We start from the raw sequence: 22,950 nt of genomic DNA, 5'->3' as shown, positions 1-22,950 counted from the left end.
ATGACAACATTCTGTGCAAATACAATAAAGAAAAAAATGTAATAATGATAATAAATAAAAAAGCAATAAATATCAAGAACATGAGTTATAGAGTCCATATGTTGTGGAATCATTTCATTGTTGGTGAAGTTAGCCTCTCTGGTTCAAGAGCCAAAGGATTGAGGGTTCCTGACCCTGGTGGTGTGGGTCTTGAAGCTTCTGTGTCTCCTTCCTTGTGGCAGCAGCGACAAGAGAGCATGACTTGCATGGTAGGGGTCCTTGGTGATAGATGCTGCTTTTCAGTGGCAGCGCCCAAGAATGGGGAACGAGCCAATGTTTGGTTGCTGGAGCGGACTTGGAGCTGATTCAAAGAGGCAAAACTGAAGCAAGGCAGAGTCAAAGCAGTGAGGCCCGAGACCAAGAGCAAGGAACAAGCCGAGGTTTGACTTAGTTAAGCGCCGGACCGAATTGGAAAGGTCGGGTATGGGCCGAATCAAACCGGCAAGTCCCGAGTCTGAGAACATTTTGAAGCATCAGATTGACTCTTCTCTGTGCTGAATTGAGGCTGTGACCTGTAACCAACGGGCTCCTAGATCGGCTGTGACTAGCTTCATGGCTGAGCACTCACTTCCATGAACTTCAGTTCTGAATGTTAATTGTTTATTTTTTTTTGTTTGCATAGTTTGTCTTTTTTCTGCACACTTAGTGTTTGATGGTCTTTTTTTTACTGGGTTCTATTGGGTTTCTTTATTTTTTGGCTGCTGTAAGAGGTAAGCATACTTTGATAATACATATTCTTTGAATGTACTTTGAACTTTATATCAGACTACACATTGGTTATGCCAAGATGGACTCTGGCCTCACAAAGTTCAAAGTGAGTTTATCATCAAGGTACATGTATGTAACCATATACTATCCTGAGGTTCATTCTGTTGCAGGCATACTGAATAAATCCAAGAACCATAATAGAATCAATGAAAGACCGCATCCAACAAACAACCAATGTGCAAAAGACACCAAACTGTATGAATTGAAAAGAGCAAAGAAATAGTCATAATGCATAAAAAAATAATAAATGTCGACAACATGAGACCTTGAAAGTGAGTCCATAGGCTGTGGGAACAGCTCAGTGGTTGGAGGGGTGGCAAGTAAACTTATCCCCCCCAGTTCAAAAGCTAGTTCTATCTCATTGAGTACATGTTCGGCACAGCATTGTGGGCCGAAGGGCCTGTATTGTGCTGTGGGTTTTCTATGTTTCTATGATAGTGATTTTATTGTTTACCTGCACTGCGCTTTTTCGGTATTTCTTGCACTTTATTCTGCATGGTTATGTTTGACCTTATTCTAGCTCAATGCACTATGTAATGAGCTGTGCAGAAACAGTATGTGGGACAAGCTTATCCCAGTAAGATGGTTTATCGCCCGGTAAAATGGTGCCATGAAGTGCCAACTCTGCATGCAGCTCCGATGGGAGTCATCATACTGCACATTGCCATTTAGGACTACAACAGATGAAATCCACAATCACAACCATAGGTACTTCAGTAAGCAGCATCACTTTAAGATGTTTAAAATCACTTCCAGATGTTTAAGATTTTTATTTAGGTCTATAACAGATGAAATCCACCTTCGCAACCATAGGTACTTCAGTAAGCAATGTCACTTTAAGATATTTTAAAAATCTATCAATACTCAAAATCAATGAACCTCGGATGACAGACTTGGACCACAAGTGAAGTTCCCCTTTAAGAAAGTGGAAGTGGGGACGTCACATACCTTAGACTTCCACTCCCAACTATCCTACTGGTGAATGTACAGTTTCTAGAATGTAAAATTGAAGACCTCAGAGCAAGATTTCTGTACCAGAAGGACATCAGGGACTGCTGTGTACTCTGCTTTATGGAAATATGGCTCACACCAGCAAATTCGGATGCACCACTACAGTCCATTCTCCACAAAGACAGCACAGCTCTATCCTTAAAGGTGAGTATGCTTTGTGATTGATTCATCATGCTGCATAAACATGGCATTCTGTCTCAATCCTGCTCACCTGACCTGGAACAGAAAGTGGTCAAATGTCATCTAAATGCAAGGGAGTTTTCCACCATCATTCTGGTAGTGGTGTACATTCCACCTCAGGCCAACGTCAGGTAGGCACTAGAGGAGCAAAGCTCTGTAGTCACCAGTCACAAAACGTGCTACAAGTTCATCTAACTTTTTCCCTATACTGTGTGCATTTGAACGTAATACCTTCAGTTCACCCTTTTTGATTTTGTCCACCTTTCAAGTTGCAACTCATTCTGTAATGTCATGTAAATTGTTGTTTTTGCGGCAGCAGTACAATGCAACACATAAAAGAAAACTGAATTACAGTGAGTATTTATAAATTATGTAATGCCCTGGCTAAGATTTATATTGCTCTGCTGCAGGTATTTCAATTCAGCTGTTTTCTGCAAAAGCAGTGCGTCCTGCTGGTAGAATGTTTTGCTTTCGGCTCTGCTGTTCCACTTAGGAATGTTGTGTCAGCCAATCAGGATGGTGGTATCAGGAGAATGTTCTTGAGAGAGCAGGGCGGGGAGAGTTTTGGTGATGGACAGTGTGGTTCACGAGTCATTTATTTTTGGCAGGAGCTGCGGAGAGTACTTGTAGCACGCCCTAATACCTTCCCTGTCATTGTGGGAGATTTCAACCAGGCCAGCTTGAAAGAGTCTATGAACAACTTATCACCTGTGGAAACAAAGGAGCCAACTCACTTGACCTCTGTTACACAACCATCAACCATCAACCATCCTCCGCCCACACTTTGGAAAGTATAATCACCTGGCTGGACTTTTAGGCAGAGTCTAAAGACAGCAGCACCAGTGGTGAAGACCAGGAGAAGCGGAGGAACATCAGAGGACTGCTTTGAATTGGTAGACTGGATAATATTCAGAGGTTCATCTTTGAATCTGAATAAATATGCCACTATTGTTGCCGACTTCATCATGACCTATGTGGATGAGGGACGTACTGGACATACCCAAACCAGAAGCCATGAATTACCCAGGAGATTTGTAGCCTGCTGTGGCATTCAAGACTAGTGATCCAGAACAAGACAAGAAGTCCAGGTACGACCTATGGAAGGCTATTTTAAGAGTGAAACAACAATTCCAATTGAAGTTAGAGAAGGATTGGATACCTGTCAGCTGTGGCAGAGTCTACAGGCCATTAATTTTTACAAAGTGAAACCTAACGTGATGAATGGCTGTGATGGTTCACTCCCAGATGAGCTGAGTGCCTTTTATACACACTTTGAAAGGGAGAATCAAACTACACATGTACGAACCCCTGTGTCATCTGATGACCCTGTGATCTCTGTCTCGGCCGACATCAGAACACCTTTCAAGAGGGTGAACCCTTGCAAGGAGTCGGGCCCTGATGGTGTACCCGGTAGGGCTCTGTAGGTTGGCTGGAATCGGCTTTTGTCTAAACAAGGACCTAGACTCACTGCAATTTGCCTTTTGCCACAATAGGTTTATAGCAGATGTAACCTGACTGGCCTCCGCTCAGTGCTGGATCACCTGCACAACAGTAATATTTGCTTAAGGCTGCTGTTGTTTTGACTACAGCTCAGTGTTCAACACAATCATGCCCACAGTTCTAATAAAAAAAGCTCCAAAGCCAGGGCTTCTGTACGTCCCTCTACAACTGGATCCTTGACTTCCCCACTGGGAGACTACATACTACAAGTCGGAAGTAACGTCTACTCTCTCTGCACCCACAATTTTGTGGCTGGCCGCAGCTCGAGCACCATCTATAAATTTGTGGAGGACACTATTGTTTGCAGCATTTCAGATGGTGTCAAGGAGGCGTACAGGAGCGAGATAGGTCAGTTGGCTGAGTTTCTCCAGCTCTTTTTAGTCTTACATGGGTTCCCAACATATGGTTAAGGATTAAAGATTAGCTTTATTTGTCCTATGTACATCAAAACATATTGTGAAATCCGTTGACGAGCATTGTAGTCTGAGGATGTGCTGGGGAAAGCCTGCAAGTGTTGCAGTGCTTCTGACATCAACATACCATACTCACACTTACAAACCCTAACCTAAACCCATACGTCCATACCATACCCACACTTACAAACCCTAACCTAAACCCATACGTCCATACCATATCCACACTTACAAACCCTAACCTAAACCCATACGTCCATACCATACCCACACTTACAAACCCTAACCTAAACCCATACGTCCATACCATACCCACACTTACAAACCCTAACCTAAACCCATACGTCCATACCATACCCACACTTACAAACCCTAACCTAAACCCATACGTCCATACCATACCCACACTTACAAACCCTAACCTAAACCTGTACGTCCATACCATACCCACACTTACAAACCCTAACCTAAACCCATACGTCCATACCATACCCACACTGACAAACCCTAACCTAAACCCATACGTCCATACCATACTCACACTTACAAACCCTAACCTAAACCCATATGTCCATACCATGCCCACAACTTACAAACCCTAACCTAAACCCATATGTCCGTACCACACCCACATTTACAAACCCTAACCTAAACCCATACGTCCATACCATACTCACACTTACAAACCCTAACCTAAACCCATACGTCCATACCATACCCACATTTACAAACCCTAACCTAAACCCATATGTCCATACCATACCTACACTTACAAACCCTAACCTTAACTCATATGTCCATACCACACGCACAACTTACACACCCTAACCTTAACCCATACGTCCATAAGATACAGCAGAAGAATTAGGCATTCGGCCCATTGAGTCTGCTCTGCCATTCCATCATGGCTGATTTATTGAGCTAATCAACCCCAATCTCCCGCCTTCTCCCTGTAACCATTGACACCCTTACTAATCAAGATCCTATCAACCCTTGCTTTAAGTAGACCCAATGACTTGGCCTCCACAGCCATCTGTGGCAATGAATTCCACAGATTCACTACCCTCTGTCTGAAGAAATACCTCCTCATCTCTGTATTCTGAGGCTGTGCCTTCTGGGTGTAGACTCCCCCATTATTGGAAAACTCCTTTCCATGTCCACTATACCTAGACCTATCAATAGTCGATAGGTTTCAGTGAGGCTCCCCCCTTGTGAGTACAGGCCCAGAGTCATCAAACATGAAATGTTGGAGGAAACCCATGCAGCCGCAGGGAAAACATACAAACTCCTTACAGGCAGCGGTGGGAATTGAACCCCGATTGGTGATTGCTGGCCCTGCGTATAGTGCTCTATCCTCCACTCACCGTTCCATCCATATCTACAGAAGGAAAGCAGAGGGGCGAAACAGCTGCCATGTTTCAAACCTGAAAGCCCTGTTCAGTGTCAGACGTGACAAGATTATTAAGGGATTGGATACACTAGAGGCAGGAAACATGTTCCCGATGTTGGGGGAGCCCAGAACTAGAGGCCACAGTTTAAGAATAAGGGGTAGGCTATTTAGAACAGAGATGAGGAAGAGTTGTGGATCTGTGGAATGCTCTGCCCCAGAAGGCAGTGGAGGCCAATTCTCTGGATGCTTTCAAGAAAGAGTTAGATAGAACTCTTAAAAATAGCGGAGTCAAGGGATATGGGGAGAAGGCAGGAACGGGGTACTGATTGTGGATGATCAGCCATGATCACAGTGAATGGCGGTGCTGGCCCGAAGGGCCGAATGGCCTACTGCTGCACCAATTGTCTATTGTCTATTGCATCGCCCTGTGCAGTACATGCAGAGGAAGCAGCCCGCCCTGGAGGAGAAGTACCTTCATAACCAACTTGTGGAAACAATATTTCGTTGAGCAAGCAGCCAAGCCAAGGAGCAGCTTTGTGTGGGAGAGGCTGGATGCAATTACAGTTGACTTACTCAAATGTAGATTAGATAGATTTCTTTATGGAAGTAACCTTTTTGGCATTCAGAATTGCAGACATGCTATGCGCTGATTGTACCGTGCTCAAGACAAAACACATAACTTTGAGTCTCTGATATCCAGCTTTCTCAATTGTTACTTTATCCTCTGTGCTGGGTCTGTGGACAGGTAGACCATGGAATAGTACAGCACAGGAACAGACCCTTCAGCCCGTGAAACCTCTGCTGAACACGATGCCAAATCAAACTAAATATTCTGTGCCTTGGTGTGTGACCTACGATCCTCCGCTTCCTGAATATTCATGTAAGCTCATTTGTTATTGTCCCATGGACCAAGGTTAAGTGAAAAACTTAAATCACAAGAGATTCTGCAGATGCTGGAAATCCAAAGTAACTCTCACAAATATTGGAGGAACTCAGCAGGTGAGGTAGCATCTATGGGGAGGAATAAGAAGCCGACATTTTGGGGTGAGACGCTTCATCACGACTAGAAAGGAAGGGGCAGGGGAAGGGGTACAAGCTGACAGGTGATGGGTGAAGCCAGGTGAGGGGGATGGTGGCTGGGTGGGAGTGGTAATAGGTAGGAGAGGTAGAGGTGATAAATAAGGAGAAATAGTTAAAACAAAGTAAGTTCAGAGATCAAGAGTTCATCTTTACCAAAATGTTGACTATTTATTCATCTCCATAGGTGCTGCCTGACCTGCTGAATTCCTCCAGCATTTTGTGTGTGAAAAACTTTGTCTTGCATGCCATCCATACATTGCATCAGAGAACTGAGGTGGTGTAGACAAAGAGCAATAAAAGAATGTAGAATAAAGTGTTATATGTCAGTTACAGAGAAAGTGCGGTGCAAGGCCATAAAAGATAGATTGTGAGGTCAGGAGTCCATTCTTACTGTACTAAGAACCATTATTAATTCAATAACTGTGGGGCAGAAGCTGTCCTCGAGCCTGGTGGTACATGCTTTCAGGCTTTTGTATCTTCTGCATGATGGGGGGTGTGGGAGAGAGAGGATAGCTGGAGTGGGTGAGATCTTTGACTATGTTGGTTGCCTTACCAAGAGACACAAAGACTCCATGGAGGGATGACTGGTTCTCGCAATATGCCGAGCTGTGTCCACACAGCTTTCTGCTGTTTTTTGTGGTCTCAGGCTGAGAAGTTGACATTGAAGTAATATGCTGTATATGTGTGTTTGTATACAGTCTCTTAAATGCCACTATTATACCTCTTCCCATCAGCCATTTCAAGCAACCATCCACTCTCTCTTTTAAAAATAACTTACCTTGCACATTTCCTTTAAATTTCCCCCTCACCTTAAATGCATGTCCTCTAGTACTGGATATTTCTACCCAGAGATAAAGAGTCTGACTCTCTACCTATGCCTCTCATAATCTTATAAAACGTTTTAAAAGATCTCGGCTCAGACTCTGACACTCCAGACAAAGCAATTCAAATTTCCTCTATCTGGAAGCTCCCTGTGCATCCTTCTCTACCTTGGTGACACCCATTGTAGATTGGGGGACTGCTTTGTTGAGCACCTTCGCTCCGTCCGCAGGATTTCCCGGTGGCCAGCTATTTTAATTCCAATCCCCATTCCCATCCTTAGATGTCATTGTCAGGTGGGAGGAGCAACACCTCATATTCCATCTGGTTAGCCTCCAACTTGATGGCATGAACATTGATTTCTCTAATTCCTGGTAATTTCTACCTCTTCCCCCTCTTCTACCTCAGTTCTTCCATGCCCCATTCTGGCTCCCCTCTTTCCTCTTTTCTCCTCACCTGCCTAACATCTCATTCTGGTGCCCCTCCTCCTTCCTTTTCTCCCATGGTCCATTCTCCTCTCCTAACAATTTCCTTCTTGTGTTTACTTTTTTCCCCTTTAGCTTTTCCACCTAAAATCTCCCAGCTTCTCAATTCATTCTCCCTCCCCCAACCATCTACCTTCCCCCTCAGCTGGCTTCACCTATCACCCCTTCCCTTCCGCCACCTACTTCCCCTTTCTTTCCACCCTGATGAAGGGTCTCAGCCTGAAACATCAACTCTTCATTCCTTTCCATAGATGCTGCCCAACCTGCTGAGTTCCTCCAACATGTTGTAAGTGTTGCTCCAGGGTTGTCCAGCCATGGACTGTTGTAGTTTAGAGGCTATGTAGGTTATTCTCACCCAGTCTAGATGTGGAAAAGATTGATAGATAGCTCTTTCTCAATTCTGTGGGCAGCAGTGTAGAATCGATGGAGTAATTTGTCTGATTAATTGAAATAATGAACAAGATTCTCTCATGTAAACTAGTTACATGACCCCCAGACAGTTGGTATCCAACTTTCTGAGGGACAGTTATTGTGTAGCTACCTGAGATTACAGGGTTACACATACAAAATGGTGGAGGAAATCAGCAGGCCAGACAGCATCTAGGGAAAGAGTACAGTCCTGCCAAAGGGTTTCAGCCTGAAATGTCATCTGTACTCTTTTCCTAGTTGCTGACTGGCTTGCTGACTTCCTCCAGCATTTTGTGTGTGTTGCTCAGATTTCCAGCATCTTCAGATTTTCTTTTGTTTGAGATTACAGGGTGGCAGGTTGGAGATGCGTCTTTACCAAATGAGGTGTAAGGTACTCCTTCCCTCCACTAGCCTGCAGTCAATCTTGGACACCTACTTAACCCCCCCCCCCACCCCCACCACTCCTGGATCAGGGTCACGTGAAGCCATGAGGGCAGATGGTAGATGGTTATATGAGCAGCTGATGCCTATCACAAGTTCTGGTTATGCAACCACTGATGCCAGGCAGACAATCTCTGAAGAGTATCGATGATGACTGGGGTCATCCATCTTGTGAAGACACTGCCCAGAACAAGATAATGGCAAACCACTTCTGTAGAAAAATTTGTAAAGAATAATCATGGTCATGGAAAGACCATGACTGCCAACAAGAGATTAAACAGGAAGGGGTCTGTGAAGTCCTTGGAGATATGGGGCTGCACGCATATATATACATACACACACACACACACACACACACACACACACACACACACACACACCCCTACCTCCCTCCCTCCCTCCCTCTGAATGGATCTGTGTACAAAAGTACTACCCTTTCGCTTAACTCGTTCAAACACCTATCCACTTGGGATGAGAAGTTGGATTATTTCCCATGATTGAAGGATTCCTAGTAAGGGTGGTTCTTAAGCTTGTATCATTCAAGCCCATCCTTGAAAATTTAGACATTGTGCAGTAGAGTATTTTCCACTCAATTCCAGAGGCTAGGTTTCGATTCTATTACCACAAGTCCTACCCATGTGGAGTTTGCACGCTCTCTGGTGACCATGTGGGTTGGCCCCCCCACATCTCAAAGAAACGCAGCTGAGCGGTAGAAGGAGAGAATGAAATGGGATTAGTGTAGATTGGTGCATGGAGGTTGGCATAGACACAGTGGGACAAAGTGGCTTTGTTTTTTTGAAGCTCTGTAGAACCCTGGTTAGACCACACTTGGAGTTCTGGTTGCCTCATTATAAGAAGAATATAGAAGCCTTAAGAGAGGGTGCAGAGGAGATTTACCAAGGTGCTGCCTGGAATAAAAAGCATGTCTTATGAGGAAAAGATGAGCGAGCTGGGGCTTTTCCCTTTGAAACGAAGGAGGATGAGATGTGGCATGATAGAGGTGCACAAGATAATAAGAGGAAGAGAAAGAGTGGACAGCCAGAGACTTTTTCAATGCAAAACAAGATACTTTTAAGGTGATTGGAGGAAAGTATGGGGGGGATGTCAGAAGTAGTTTTTTACACAGAGAGTGGTGAATGCATGGTAGTAGAGGCAGATACATTAGGGATATTTAAGAGATATTTAGATAGGCACAGGAATGAAAAATGGAGGACTACGTGGGAAGGAAGTGTTAGATTGATCTTGGGGTTGGTTTAAGGGTTGGCATAATATGATAGTTCAGAGAGCCTGAATTGTGCTGTACTGTGCTATATTTCTGTGCTGTATGGCACCCTGACTCCCTGACTCTAGATCATTTCGCTCTGTAAATGTGTGCTTGATGTATTGCGGATTCAGTGGCCAAAGAGCCTGGTTTTGTACCAGATGACCCAATCACTCTGTGATTAGGTATCTACAGAAAGGACTCACATCCTGACACCCGAAAGTCATTCCCGACAGCAGTAAGGAATCTGTCAGATTCAGATTCATGTTCAGAATCATATATATTTCACATGTACATTGGCACATACAGTGAAATGCATTCACAGCCAACACAACCGTAGGATGTGCTGTGGCCATTTGGCAAGTATCATCACAAATTCTGGTGTCAACATAGCTTACCCATAGTGTTCAGCAGAATAACACAAACAACAAAAATAGCAACAAGACAACAACAAAACAATAAAACAAGCCCAATTTATCATCAAAGTACATATATGTCACCATGTACAACCCTAGGATTTATTTTCTTGTGGGCATACTCAATAAATCCAAAATAGAATAATAACTATAATAGAATTAATGAAAGACTTTACCTTCTTCCTGATGGCAGTAGCAACTTCAGCATTCAACCATTGTGCAAAAGACAGCAAACTGTGCAAATGCAAAACAAAAACCCAATTAATAATAATAAATAAATAAGCAATAAATATTGAGAACATGAGATGAAGAGTTCTTGAAAGTGAGTCCATAGGTTGTGGGAACATTTCAATGATGGGGTATGTAAAGTTGTTATCCCCTTTGGTTCAGGAGCCTGATAGCTGAGGGGTAATAACCATTCCTGAACCTGGTGGTGTGAGAAGTAGACTTCTGCACCTTCGTCCGGATGGCAGCAGTGAGAAGAGAGCATGTCCTGTGTGGTGGTGGGGGGGGGGGGTCCCTGATAATGGATGCTGGAATTGAAAATAGGAATCAGAATCAGGTTTACTGTCACTGGCTTATGTAATGAAATTTGTTGTTTTGTGGCAGCAGTACAGTGCAAGGCATCAAATCATACTACAATTCACGATAAAATATATATAAAAGATGAATAACTAGAGCATAAGGAGAGCAAAATACTGAGAGTCATAGGATCATGGACCATTGAGAACTCTGGCTGAGGATTAGAACCTATTCCTAAAACATTGAGTGTAGGTCTTCAGGCTCCTCTACCTCCTCCTTGTTGGTAGTAATGAGTAGAGGGCATGTGTGTAGTGAAAGTCCTTAATGGTGGATGTAGCTTTCTAGAGGTAGCATCTTTTGAAGATATCCTCGATGTTGGGGAGGTTTGTGTCCAAGATGGAGCTGACTGAGCTTACGACCCTCCGCGGCATTGGCACCTCCAGGACAGGCAGCGATGACGCCAGTCAGAATGCTCTTTGCGGTACGGCTGTAGAAATTTGCTAGCGCCTTCGGTGACATACTAAATCTCCACCAAACTTCTAATAAAGTATTGCTGTTGGTGCGCCTTCTTTATGATGAAGAAGTTTTTCTTGCAGCAGCCATCTATGAATAATAAGAACCCTATAATTCACATTGACATTTTGTTATAATTTTGTGATGGAAACCATTCATCAAAGCAGAATTGTCTTCCTGTTGGCCACGGCTTTCTTTGGATAGAATGGTTTATGGTTCTGAACCAAGGATCAAATTCACCTTTATTTAGACTACAATTATTAAAGGGAAAAACCCCAGAAGTGCTTTCAATCTCACACTACTTCTGCAACTACCCTGCTCCCAGCAGCCAGGTGAGAAGAATCTAGATGGCTTTTATGAACTCGTTATTAAAAAGAGATGCCCGTAATTTACACTATTTATATACTTAACCAGTGATTTTATAATCATGTATGGAAAACCACCAGAAAGCCTAATGCTGAATGAAATTGGGACAATTTCACTGTACACTCAGTGGCCACATTATTAGGTACCTCTTGTACCGAATTATAAAGTTATGCCAACAACACGCTACCGTGTTGCATTTGTACAAGGCGCTGGTAAAGCTGAGCTTGGAATAGTGTTCAGTTGTGATTTAGGTTCAGATTTATTTACTTGTCACATGTACATCGAAGCATGCAGTCAAATGGATAATTTGCGTTAACAACTGGCACAACCTAAGGATGTGCTGGGGACAGACCGCAAGTGTTGCCACATATTCTGGCGCCAACCTAGCATGCCCACAATGTTCAGCAGAACAACACGTAACACAAGCGGCAAAAAAAAAAACAACAGCAGCAAAAACAAGCCCCTTTTGAACACCCACTCATTCACAGACAGTCCGCCAAGCCCAAATCAGGCCTCTGGGTCTCCAGCCCCTCCGACCTCCAGCAGTCTTGTGGATTCACAGATAATGGGCTTCTGACTTTCCAGTGGAATTCAGGCATGTAGACGTAGGCTATCGGCCTCTAATTCTGGACTTCCAACCAACCTTTGCTCTTTGATCTTCAGTATCAACCCCAGGACTAGCCGTTGACATTTAACCTGTGATCGCAAAGATGCCATTAAGCAGAAAAGATTTAAGAGGATGACTGAGGGACTGAGTTGTGGAGAGACGTTGAGCAGGCTGGGACTTTATTCCTTAGAGTGTAGGAGAATGAGAGGTGGTCTTATTGATGGATGTAAAATCATGAGGGCCGTAGATAGGGCGCGAGCATCTGTTCCCCAGGGTCAGAGAATCATGGGCACAGTGTTTAGATGAGAGGGGAGAGATTAATATGAACCTGAGGGGCAACTTACCCAAGGAAGTGATTGAGGTAGGTACATTAAAAACATTTAAAAGGTGTTTGGATGGATACATAGATAGGAAAGACAAATGGAACCATCTTAGATTGGCACGGTCAGATTGGCCTGTATGTATGATGTATGACACTATGACTCCAAACACCTTAATTGAAAAATCACCCTATTACTCAAGGATGAAGGTTTATCTTTATTGGTCAGAAGTGCTGACATGTATTAGAAATTTGCTGTGGTGCAGTGTCGTGACAGGCAACAAAAAGACATCCTTCAACAATTATATAAAAAAATAAACAGAGGTTAAACTGCAGATGTGGAATAAAATGTGCATAACTACATAAAACCAGCATGTAGTTACAGTGTAAATAGCATTATAAAAAGTGGTTTAAAGTGTTTACAGTGCAGTGACTGAGGTAATAGATAAAGAAGGGTGGGATTGGGATCTAGCAAGAACGGTTGATTTCAAACTGGACAACCAGCTCATTTTTCCCAGGGTGGAAATGACTAATACCAGAGGATTTTTTGAGATAATTGTAGGAATGTTTTGGGAATATGTCAGATGTAGGTTTTCACACAGAGAATGGAAGGTGGTGGAGGCTGAAACATTAGGGACACTTAAGAGATAGGCACATAGATAAGAGAAAAATGGAGGGCTCTTGACTATGTAGGTGGGATGGGTTAAATTGATCGTGGAGTAGGTTAAAAGGTCGTCATAACATCATGGGCCGAGATGTCTGTACTGAGCTGTAATGTTCAACGTGCTATGAAACTAATCTAATTGTTCTGTTTCTAGTCATTTATGATTACTAGGAAACCTTTCGTACTACTATTACTTTTATTTTTTCTCAGTCATGTTGGTAAAACCTAAGGTATGGGCATAGCCAAACACACTCATTTCTCAATCGCTCTGAACTTTCCGATGATTCTAGTAGTGTTTAGTATTGTGGCCTTCTGAAAATTTAACTGTGTAGGTCTGATTCTTTAATGCTATTGTGTACTGACTGTGGGATGACACCAGTTTTAGACGTTACTGTCGGGACAATGTATACCCTGTTTATGTTCCATAGTCTATTTTAATTCTGCAAATTTCTGGTGTTTTCACTTATTGACTTCTGTAAGCTATGTGTTTTTGAAATGGCTGTATCTATTAAGTTCGTTGTTCTTGTTTGTTTATCCTGTATTATTATATCCAGACAGTTATCATGGGTTGTCCTATCTGCAATAATGGATCAGTTATAATATAATTTGTAGGACTCTGACTCTAAAACTGGATTAGGCTTATATCTAGATTAAGGTATGGTTTCTTTTATGTGTTTGTATTTTAAAGCAAGATTTTGGTGAATGAAGTTTACCACTTGATTATAATCAGATTGAGTTAAACTGCTGCAGGATCCTGTAATGTGTTGGATTGCTTCTGGTTTCTCTTGGCATTTTCCGCACTTATCATCTCGAATTTGTTGGTCTTTTATTATGTATTTTTGATAAATTTTTTTGTGTTAACCACCGGGTCCTGTATTGCCACAAGGAATCCTGCTGTTTCTGGGAAGAGGTTTCCAACTCTGAGCCCAGGGGTTCGACGCTTCCTTGTCAATATCTAGTCTGCTCAGATCATGGGGATGTCTTCCAAGGAGGTTCATGCTCTTCTATTGGTTAACTTTTTCTTCAATTGTGGTAATTTATTCCTTTCTCTGGGTTGTGCTTTCATTTAAGTTTAGTGGTCTATACTTCTCAGAATTGTATACGTTTGTATGGAGTGCTGAATCCTGTTTTGTTGATGAAAATATATCCTCAAGTTTTATCTGACTATTGTGTAATCTTTTGATGTCTGTTATTCCTCTTCCTCCTCCTGTCCTAGGTAGTGTTAATTTAAGTATGTTCGAATGCATAAGGTGCTTTCTAAAATTTGTTATTTCAGTTCTTATATTTCTTTGTAAATTTTCCACACTAGTTTCAGACCAAGATATTATGCTAAAAATATGTTAATAATGGTGTAGCAAAATTGTTTATTGCCTTTGTTATATTTTTGCTACTGAGCTCTGTTTGGCAGATTTTCTTACGCCTTGAAGTAAATTCTGTCAAAGTTTTCCCTTCATCACACAATGAGCTATTTTCTTTGTTTGTTGATAGCTAGATATGTGTGTGTTTCATATTCATTCATACATTATTATTATTACAAAGTTGAAAAATGTTTAGAAATGTATGAGAGAATTTGCATAAAGTTGAATTTCCATGTATAACCTGAGAATCCCCTGGGCTGGTAAATGCCTCTACTCAAAAGTTATCATTCAAGGATTTACTTGGTGCTGCCAATTGTCTGACTGTGATCAATGTTCTGGTGCAAATTCTCATCATTATCTTAAGGGAATTGATTCTGGTCAGTGGACTAGTTGTTAAACTGGAATCCAAGCAGGTTTATAGTTGTCACATATTAAAGGGGAATTATTTCTCTTTGTGTTCAGTTCCATTTGGTTAGTGAGCCTAGAAGAAGGAGAATTGGAATTGGTTTATTATTGTCTCATGTGCCGAGATACAGTAGAAAGCGTCTTGCATACTGTTATAGAATCATAGAACACTACAGCACAGAAACAGGCCCTTCAGCCCATCTAGCCTGTACCAAACCATTAATCTCCCTGGTCAAATCGACCTTCACTTGGATCATAGCCCTTCACACCTCTCCCATCAATGTCCAAATCCAAGCGTCTCTTAAATGTTGAAATGGAACCTGCATCCACCACTTGCGCTGGCAACTCGTTCCCCACTCTCACCACCCTCAGAGTGAAGAAGATCCCCCATGCGTTCATACAGATAAGATGAACAGACATTGAGGTAGAACATAGCAGAAAAAAAGGTTTTAACAACTACAGAATGCAGTGCAGGTAGACAGAGTGCAGGTCATTACGAGGTCAGTTATGGTGAAAAATTGGAGCTGGGACTGAAGTTGAGAGAGATACTTCTGGACACTGACAATGGGAGAATGCTCAAAGTGTCTTCAATCACTGATGCTTAATACATAACGATTGGCTTTATTTGTCACATATATAGTACTGTACAAAAGTCTTAGACACATGTATAGCTAGGGTGCCCAAGACTTTTCCACAATATTGTAGTAATTTTATGAATTGCATTGCACTGTTGCTGCTGCAAAAAAAAAACAAATTTCATGACATATGTGAGTGATGATAAACCTGATTCTGATATGGGACTCTACTGTGGACTGAGAGTTGGGGCAGGGAGAGGGAAATCATGGTTGGGAAAGGGGGAATGGAGAGGGGAGGGATTGGGATGCAACAAAGAGACATTATGTAATGACCTATAAACCAATTGACCTTGCCTGCTGTCTCAGGGCTGGGTGTATCTGTATCTGCACCATGCCCCTGCCTCTGGCACCCCATCTCTGCCACCTGTCCCAAACCCCCCTGCGGCACCCCACCCTCACCACTCCCAACATCCTTTCCTCCTGCCTGAATTACAACACAGCCACGCACCCACCTCTCTCTGTGTAAAACACCTTTCTCTGCCATGCTCCCTAATCATTCCTCCAGTCAGCTTAAAGTTATGCCCACTTGTATGCCCTGGTGCTGAGTGTCCATTTGATCTATGCCTCTTACCATCTTGGACATCTCTCTCAAGTCACCTCTCATCTTCCTTTGCTCCAAAGAGAAAAGCCCCAGATCGCTCGCAATATCCTCATAAACCACGCTCTCTACTCCACATTGACAAAAACAGTACTCTGCAAACGTTTTAGTCATACTACAGGTCGACATTCACTAATCCGGCACCACTGGGACCTGAGGAGTGCCGGATTAGTGAAAATATGGAAGTACAGAAGGATCACGTTAAGCATAATCAGTGCCAGATTGTCGAAGGAACCGGATTACAGGTAGTCGGATTAGTGAAAGTTCAACCTATACATGTGCCTAAGACTGTTGCACAGTAGTGTACAGCATAGCGTCGAAATATACAGTGAAATGTGTCATCGACAACCAACACATTCCAATCGATGTGCTGGTGGCAGCCCACAAGCTGCCAAAATAATCTCCCACTGTTTACTCATCAACATTAGGGTAGATTTGCCAGGATGATGTCTGAATTAGAGAGCATGGTTTATGAGGATATGGTGAGCGAGCTGGGGCTTTTCTCTTTGGAGCAAAGGAGGATGAGAGGTGACTTGAGAGAGATGTCCAAGATGATAAGAGGCATAGATCAAGTGGACAATCAGCACCTTTTTTCCCGGGGCATACAAGTGGGCATAATTTGAAGCTGATTGGAGAGATGATTAGGGAGTATGTCAGAGGTAGGTATTTTACACAGAGAGAGGTGGGTGTGTGGAACACACTGCTGTGTGTAGTGGTAGAGACAGATACATTAGGAACATTTAATAGATTCTTAAACACATAGATGAAAAAAGGAGGTCTACAGTATTTGGAAGGGAAGAGATAGATTGAACTTGGAGTGGGTTAAAGGTTGGCCCAGCATTGTGGGCTAAAGTGCCTGTACTGTTCTATTAACTGAATTCAAATTCAAGTTGATTGTCATGCATACAGCTAAATGAAACATTGTTCCTCTGGGGCCAGTGTGGAAAACACAGCACCTACATTCACACACAGCACATATAATTATGATAGCACATATAGTCACCAATTAATATCACAAGTCCCTGAGTGGCCTGGCCTGAAGGTTGATGGGGCGTGGGCTGTTGTTCTGGAGCCATGTCTCTGTAAAATAAGCCCTCAGCAGTTCCTCATCTCATGCTGAGTCAGTTGCAGACAAAGGTAATCCAGTTTATTTCCAGGGAGCGAATACTGGAGAGCAGTATCAGCAGAAATGGATGATGTATATTGACTTTTGTTACACAAGCTTTGTAATAGTTTATGTGGAAAGGAGTCGGGCCGCAGACACCATCTCATTGGGCAGCAGAACATACTCACGGGACTGAATGTCCTCCTCTGTTTCCTCACTTCCTCCCTCTGAACTGGGCACCCTCTCTTTATCCACAGGCTATTTTTGAAGTGATATCATCGGAGCACTCCTACATGCTGAGCCTGGAGATCCTGATCCGGATGTTTAAGAATTCAGAAGCACTGAACTTAACCATGACCAAGACCGAGAGGCACCACCTGTTTTCCAACATCGTCGACGTGCACAAGTCCAGCAGCAAGTGAGTGGCACTTTCCATAGTCCCCTTTCTCAGTGGCTTCTGTTCGCTGACACCCTCGAGGAGGTTGTCTTCTGATGTACATCTGTGTAACTGATGTTGCAATCCCTGTTGAACTGCACTGGGTGGAAACATTTGTGGTAAAACTGGGTCAATGTCAGTAATTGGTTTATTGTGGTCATGTGGCGAGATATAGTGAAAAGATGAGTTCTGCAGGCCACCCATAGGGATCAGTTGAAAACATAAGTACGTCAGAGTGGCACAAAAGGTAGAGCAATAGAATCAGAAACAGATTTATTATCACTGTCTTACATGGTATGAAATTTGTTCTTTTAAGACCATAAGACAGGGGAGCAGATTTATGCTATTCAGTCCATCGAATCTGCTCCACTAGTCCATCATGGCTAAGTAATTATCCCTCTGAATCTCATTCTCCTGCCTTCTCCCTGTAATCTTTTATGCCCTATCTAATCAAGAATTTATCAGCCTCCGCTTTAAATATACACAGTGACTTGGCCTCCATAGATATCTGTGGGAATAAATTCCACAGACTCATCACCCTCTGGCTAAAGAAATTCCACCTCATCTCTGTTCCAAATGGATGTCCCCCTACACTGAGGCTGTGCCCTCTGGTCCTAGATTCCCCCACTATAGGAAATATCTTCTCTATATCCACTCTGTCTAGGCCATTCAATATTCGATGGGTTTCAATGAGATCTCCATTCATTCTTCTAAAGTCCTCCAAAGGCCCAGAGTCATCAAACACTTCTCATTACTTAACCATTTAATTCCCTGGATCATTCCTGTGAATGTCTCCTGTACTTCCTCCTCTGGCTAAAGAGATTCCTCCTTATCTCTGTTCTTGGCAGCAGTACAGAGCGAAGGTATGAAATTACTGTAATTTAGAAAGATTAAAGTGCAAGTAAAGAAATAACTTCCATGGACCATTCAGACATTTGATGGCAGCGGGAGAGAAGCTGTTTCTGAATCACTTAGTGTGTGTCTTCGGGCTCCTGTACCTCTTCTGTACTGTGATGAGAAGACCGCATGTTCCAAATTGTGAGGGTCCTTAGTGCTGGGTGCTGCTTCTTGAGGCTCTGCCTTTTGAAGATCTCCTCGATGGTGGGGAGGGTTGTCCCCATGACAGAACTGGCTGAGTCTACAGCCTGTTGTGAACTCTTGTGATTCTCTGGGCATTGGAGCAGGTTATGGTGCAACCAGTCAGAACCACAACTATAGTGATTTGTAAGAGTCTTTGATGACATAGTAAATCTCGTCAAGCTCCTAAGACAAAATGTATGGAATATACAATTAATGGCCACTTTATTAGGTACAGGAGTATACGTTTGTGGTCTTCTGCAACTGTAGCCCATCCACTTCCAGGTACTCTTCTGCACACCACTGTTGTAACGTGTGGTTATTTGAGTTACTGTCACCTTCCTGTCAGCTTGAACCAGTCTGGCCATTCTCCTCTGACCTCCGTCATTAACAAGGCGTTTTCACCCAGAAAACTGTCACTCACTGGATGTTTTTTTTTCATTTTTTTTGCACCATTCTCTGTAAACTCTAGAGAATGTATGCATGAAAATCCTATCAGCAGTTTCTGAGCTACTCAAACCACCCCATCTGGCACCAACAATCACTCCACAGTCAAAGTCACTTAGATCTCATTTCTTCCCCATTTTGATGATTGGTCTGACCAACAATAAAGCCTCTTGACCATGAGTTTATGAATTGAGTTGCTGCCACATGATTGGCTGATTTGGTGTACAGGTGTAGCTCGTAAGGTGGCCACTGAGTGTAATATTACAGTTACTGAGCAGAGTGCAGAGAAGAGATCCATTCAAGAGTTTATGGAGTGTCCATGAAACAAAATTGCTGTTAAAAAGATAGTGCTAACAACTTATGGGTGTCCTTCTATTTCTTGGAGATTTGCCAAGCTGCATTTGCTGGAATCTGGAACAAGACTGGAAATGATTTATTGGTGTCACATGTACTGAGATGTGGTGAACAGTTTCTCTTGCATACTGTTCAAACAGATCAGACCATTACACGGTGCATTGAGGTAGAGCAATATAAAACTGTATAAAGTGTAACAGCTATAGAAAGTGCAGTTCAGGTAAACAATAAGGTGCCAGATCATAATAACATAGATTATGAGATTACTGGATTATTGGAGTATTGTGTGCAGTTTTGGTCCCCTAATCTGAGGAAAGACATCCTTGCCATAAAGGGAGTACAAAGAAGGTTCACCAGCTTGATTCCTGGGATGGCAGGACTTTCATATGATGAAAGACTGGATCGACTAGGCTTATACTCGTTGGAATTTAGAAGATTGAGGGGGGATCTTATTGAAACGTATAAAATTCTAAAGGGATTGGACAGGCTAGATGTAGGAAGATTGTTCCCTATGTTGGGGAAGTCCAGAACGAGGAGTCACAGTTTAAGAATAAAGGGGAAGCTTTTTAGGACCAAGATGAGGAAAAACTTCTTCACACAGAGAGTGGTGAATCTGTGGAATTCTCTGCCACAGGAAACAGTTGAGGCCAGTTCATTGGCTATATTTAAGAGGGAGTTAGATATGGCCCTTGTGGCTAAAGGGATCAGGGGAAATGGAGAGAAGGCTGGTACAGGGTTCTGAGTTGGATGATCAGCCATGATCATACTGAATGGCGGTGCAGGCTCGAAGGGCCGAATGGCCTACTCCTGCACCTATTTTCTATGTTTCTATTATGAGAGATCTATTTAATAGTCTTTTGACAGCTGTCCATGAGACTGTTGGGAGGATCTCATTGAAACCTATCTAATGTTGAAAGGCCTCTATAGAATGGATGTGGAGAGGATGTTTCCTATAGTGGGGGAACCTAAGACCAGAGGACACAGCCTCAGAATTGTGAGACGTCCATCTAGAATGGAGATGAGGGGAATTTCTTTAAGCAGAGGGTGTTGACTCTGTGAAATTCTTTGCCACAGGTGGCTGTGGAGCCAAGTCATTGGGTATATTTAAGGCAGAGGTTGATAGGTTCTTGATTAGTCAGGGCATGAAGGGTTATGGGGAGAAGGCAGGAGAATGGTATTGAGAGGGAACTGGATCAGCCATGATGAAATGACGGAGCAGACTCGAGAGGCCAAATGGCCTAATTCTGCTCCTATATCTTATGGTCTTATGGTGCTTGCTTAAAGGTTTTGTACCTTCTGCCTGATGAAAGGGGGGAAAAGAGGGAATTCCAGGGTGGGTTGGGTATTTGATTCTTCAGGCTGTTTTACTGAGGCAGTGAGAAGTATAGACAGAATCCACAAGAGGGGAGGCTGCTGTTAATAAGCTTTGGAAAAACTCAGCAGGTCATGCAGGATCCGTGGAGGTGAAGGGATGGTCAAGGTTTCAGTCCAAGAATCTGCATCAGGATGTGAGCTTGTCCTGCTATTTATGTGTTGACTCTTCCAATTTTCCATTGGACCTATAGTTTGGAATGAACTAGATGGGCCATCAGCCTGTTTCTGTGCTGCAGTGCTGTACGACTGTATGACTCGATCCATATGAAGAGTATCTTAATTTTAATTGGGCGGCATGGTCGTGAAGCAGTTAGTGTGACCAGCATTCAATTCCCACTGCACTCTGTAAGGAGTTTGTACGTTTCACCCGTGACTGCATGGATTTCCTCCAGGTACTCTGGTTTCCTCCCACATTCCAAAAGACATATGAGTTAGTCAGTTGTGGGCATGCTACATTGGCACTGGAAGCGTGGCCACACTTGTGGACGACCACCAGCACATCTCGGACTAGGCTCATCATTGATGCAAATGACTGGTTTCACGATATGCTTCGATGTACATGTCACAAGTGAAGCTTCTCTGCTTTATCTTTAAAAACTTCTTTTCAGAACGTTCCTTCATATTGCTTTGTGCAGAAAACAATTACGCTTGTTCTGGAGATCAGCGTGCTTACAATAGAATTTATTTACCCCTTTCATTAGCAGCCAGAATATCCCAAGGGCCGTCAGAGGGATTGTCAGTTAACAGCAACCTTTACACAAAATTGTACAAAGATCCTAGGGCAGATGGCCGATGCTTGCTTGACAACACAGTAGACAGACAATATTACCAGAGTTGAAATGTCTAGTGTGGTGGGATGGAGATAGGTCTTTACCAAAGGAGGTGTAGGGCGCTCCTTCCCTCTTCTACCCTGCAGGTCACCCTTGGCCAAGGTGTAGCACCTGCTCAGCCCGCTGATCAGGATCATGTGAACTCATGGAAGCAGATGGTGGACGGTCGTAAGAGCAGCTGGTGCATCTCACAAGACCTGGTTATGCAACCTCTGCCACCAGGCAGACAATCTCTGAAGAGTATTTATAATGGCTGAGGTCACTGTCCAGAAGAAGCAATGTCAAACCACTTCTGTAGAAGAATTTGCCCAGAACAATCATGGTCAAAAGATCATGATCGCCTACGTCATACGACACGGCACATAATGATAAGGATGGTGATGAATTATCCAATACCAGAGATGAGAGGGCTAAGTTCAAAGGAGATGTAAGGGTGAGTATCTTACGCAGAGAGTGGTGGGTTCCTGGAATATGCTGCCAGGGGTGGTAGTAGACATACAGTAGATACGTTAGACACGTTAGATACATTAGGTGGTTGTAGACATACAGTAGATACGTTAGAGATGTTAGATACATTAGGTGGTCGTAGACATACAGTAGATACGTTAGAGACTTAGACTTTGAAGAGACGCTTAGATAGGCACTTCAATATGAGGGAAATGGAAGGATTTGGACATTGTGAAGCCAGAAGAGGTTAGTTTAGTTGGCTTTTTGATTACTAATTTAATTGGTTCAGCACATCATTGTGGGCCGAAGGGCTTGATCCTGTGCTGTACTGTTCCATGTTCTGATGGACAGAAGAGACTCTGCAGTTGCAGGAAATCTTGAGTAGCACACACAAAATCCTGGAGAGCTCGGAAGGTTTGATGCTGCCTGACCTGTTGATTTCGTCCGGCATTTTGTGTGACTGGCTTCACAAGATAGTTTTTATGCTATCCTAGAGGATAAGTAATTCCCAGAGCAATACAGCACAGAAACAGGTCCTTCAGCCCAGTTAGTCCAAGCTGACTAAGACCCCCACATAAGCTGATGGCATTTGCCCTTGTTTGGCCCACATCCCTCGAAACCAGGGGTTCTCAACCTGGGGTTCACAGACCGCTTGGTTAATGGTCAGACTCCATGGCATAAA

At 43.1% G+C, this 22,950-nt stretch overlaps 1 protein-coding gene across 2 annotated transcripts in view; it reads left to right on the top strand.

Moving 5' to 3' along the window:
• Window positions 1–22,950, top strand: part of LOC140196168 (rho guanine nucleotide exchange factor 26-like) — a 231,939-nt gene that overhangs the window by 105,709 nt on the left and 103,280 nt on the right. For both annotated transcript variants that reach the window (XM_072254925.1, XM_072254926.1), the window contains exon 6: window positions 17,561–17,721. In XM_072254925.1, coding sequence (XP_072111026.1) covers window positions 17,561–17,721 — 161 coding nt within the window. The remainder of the gene's footprint in view (window positions 1–17,560; window positions 17,722–22,950) is intronic.

Source organism: Mobula birostris, chromosome 4 (assembly GCF_030028105.1).
Source record: "Mobula birostris isolate sMobBir1 chromosome 4, sMobBir1.hap1, whole genome shotgun sequence".
NCBI lineage: Eukaryota > Metazoa > Chordata > Chondrichthyes > Myliobatiformes > Myliobatidae > Mobula > Mobula birostris.
Note: the sequence above shows the minus strand (reverse complement) of the source record. Positions and strands in the feature narration are given on the sequence as shown.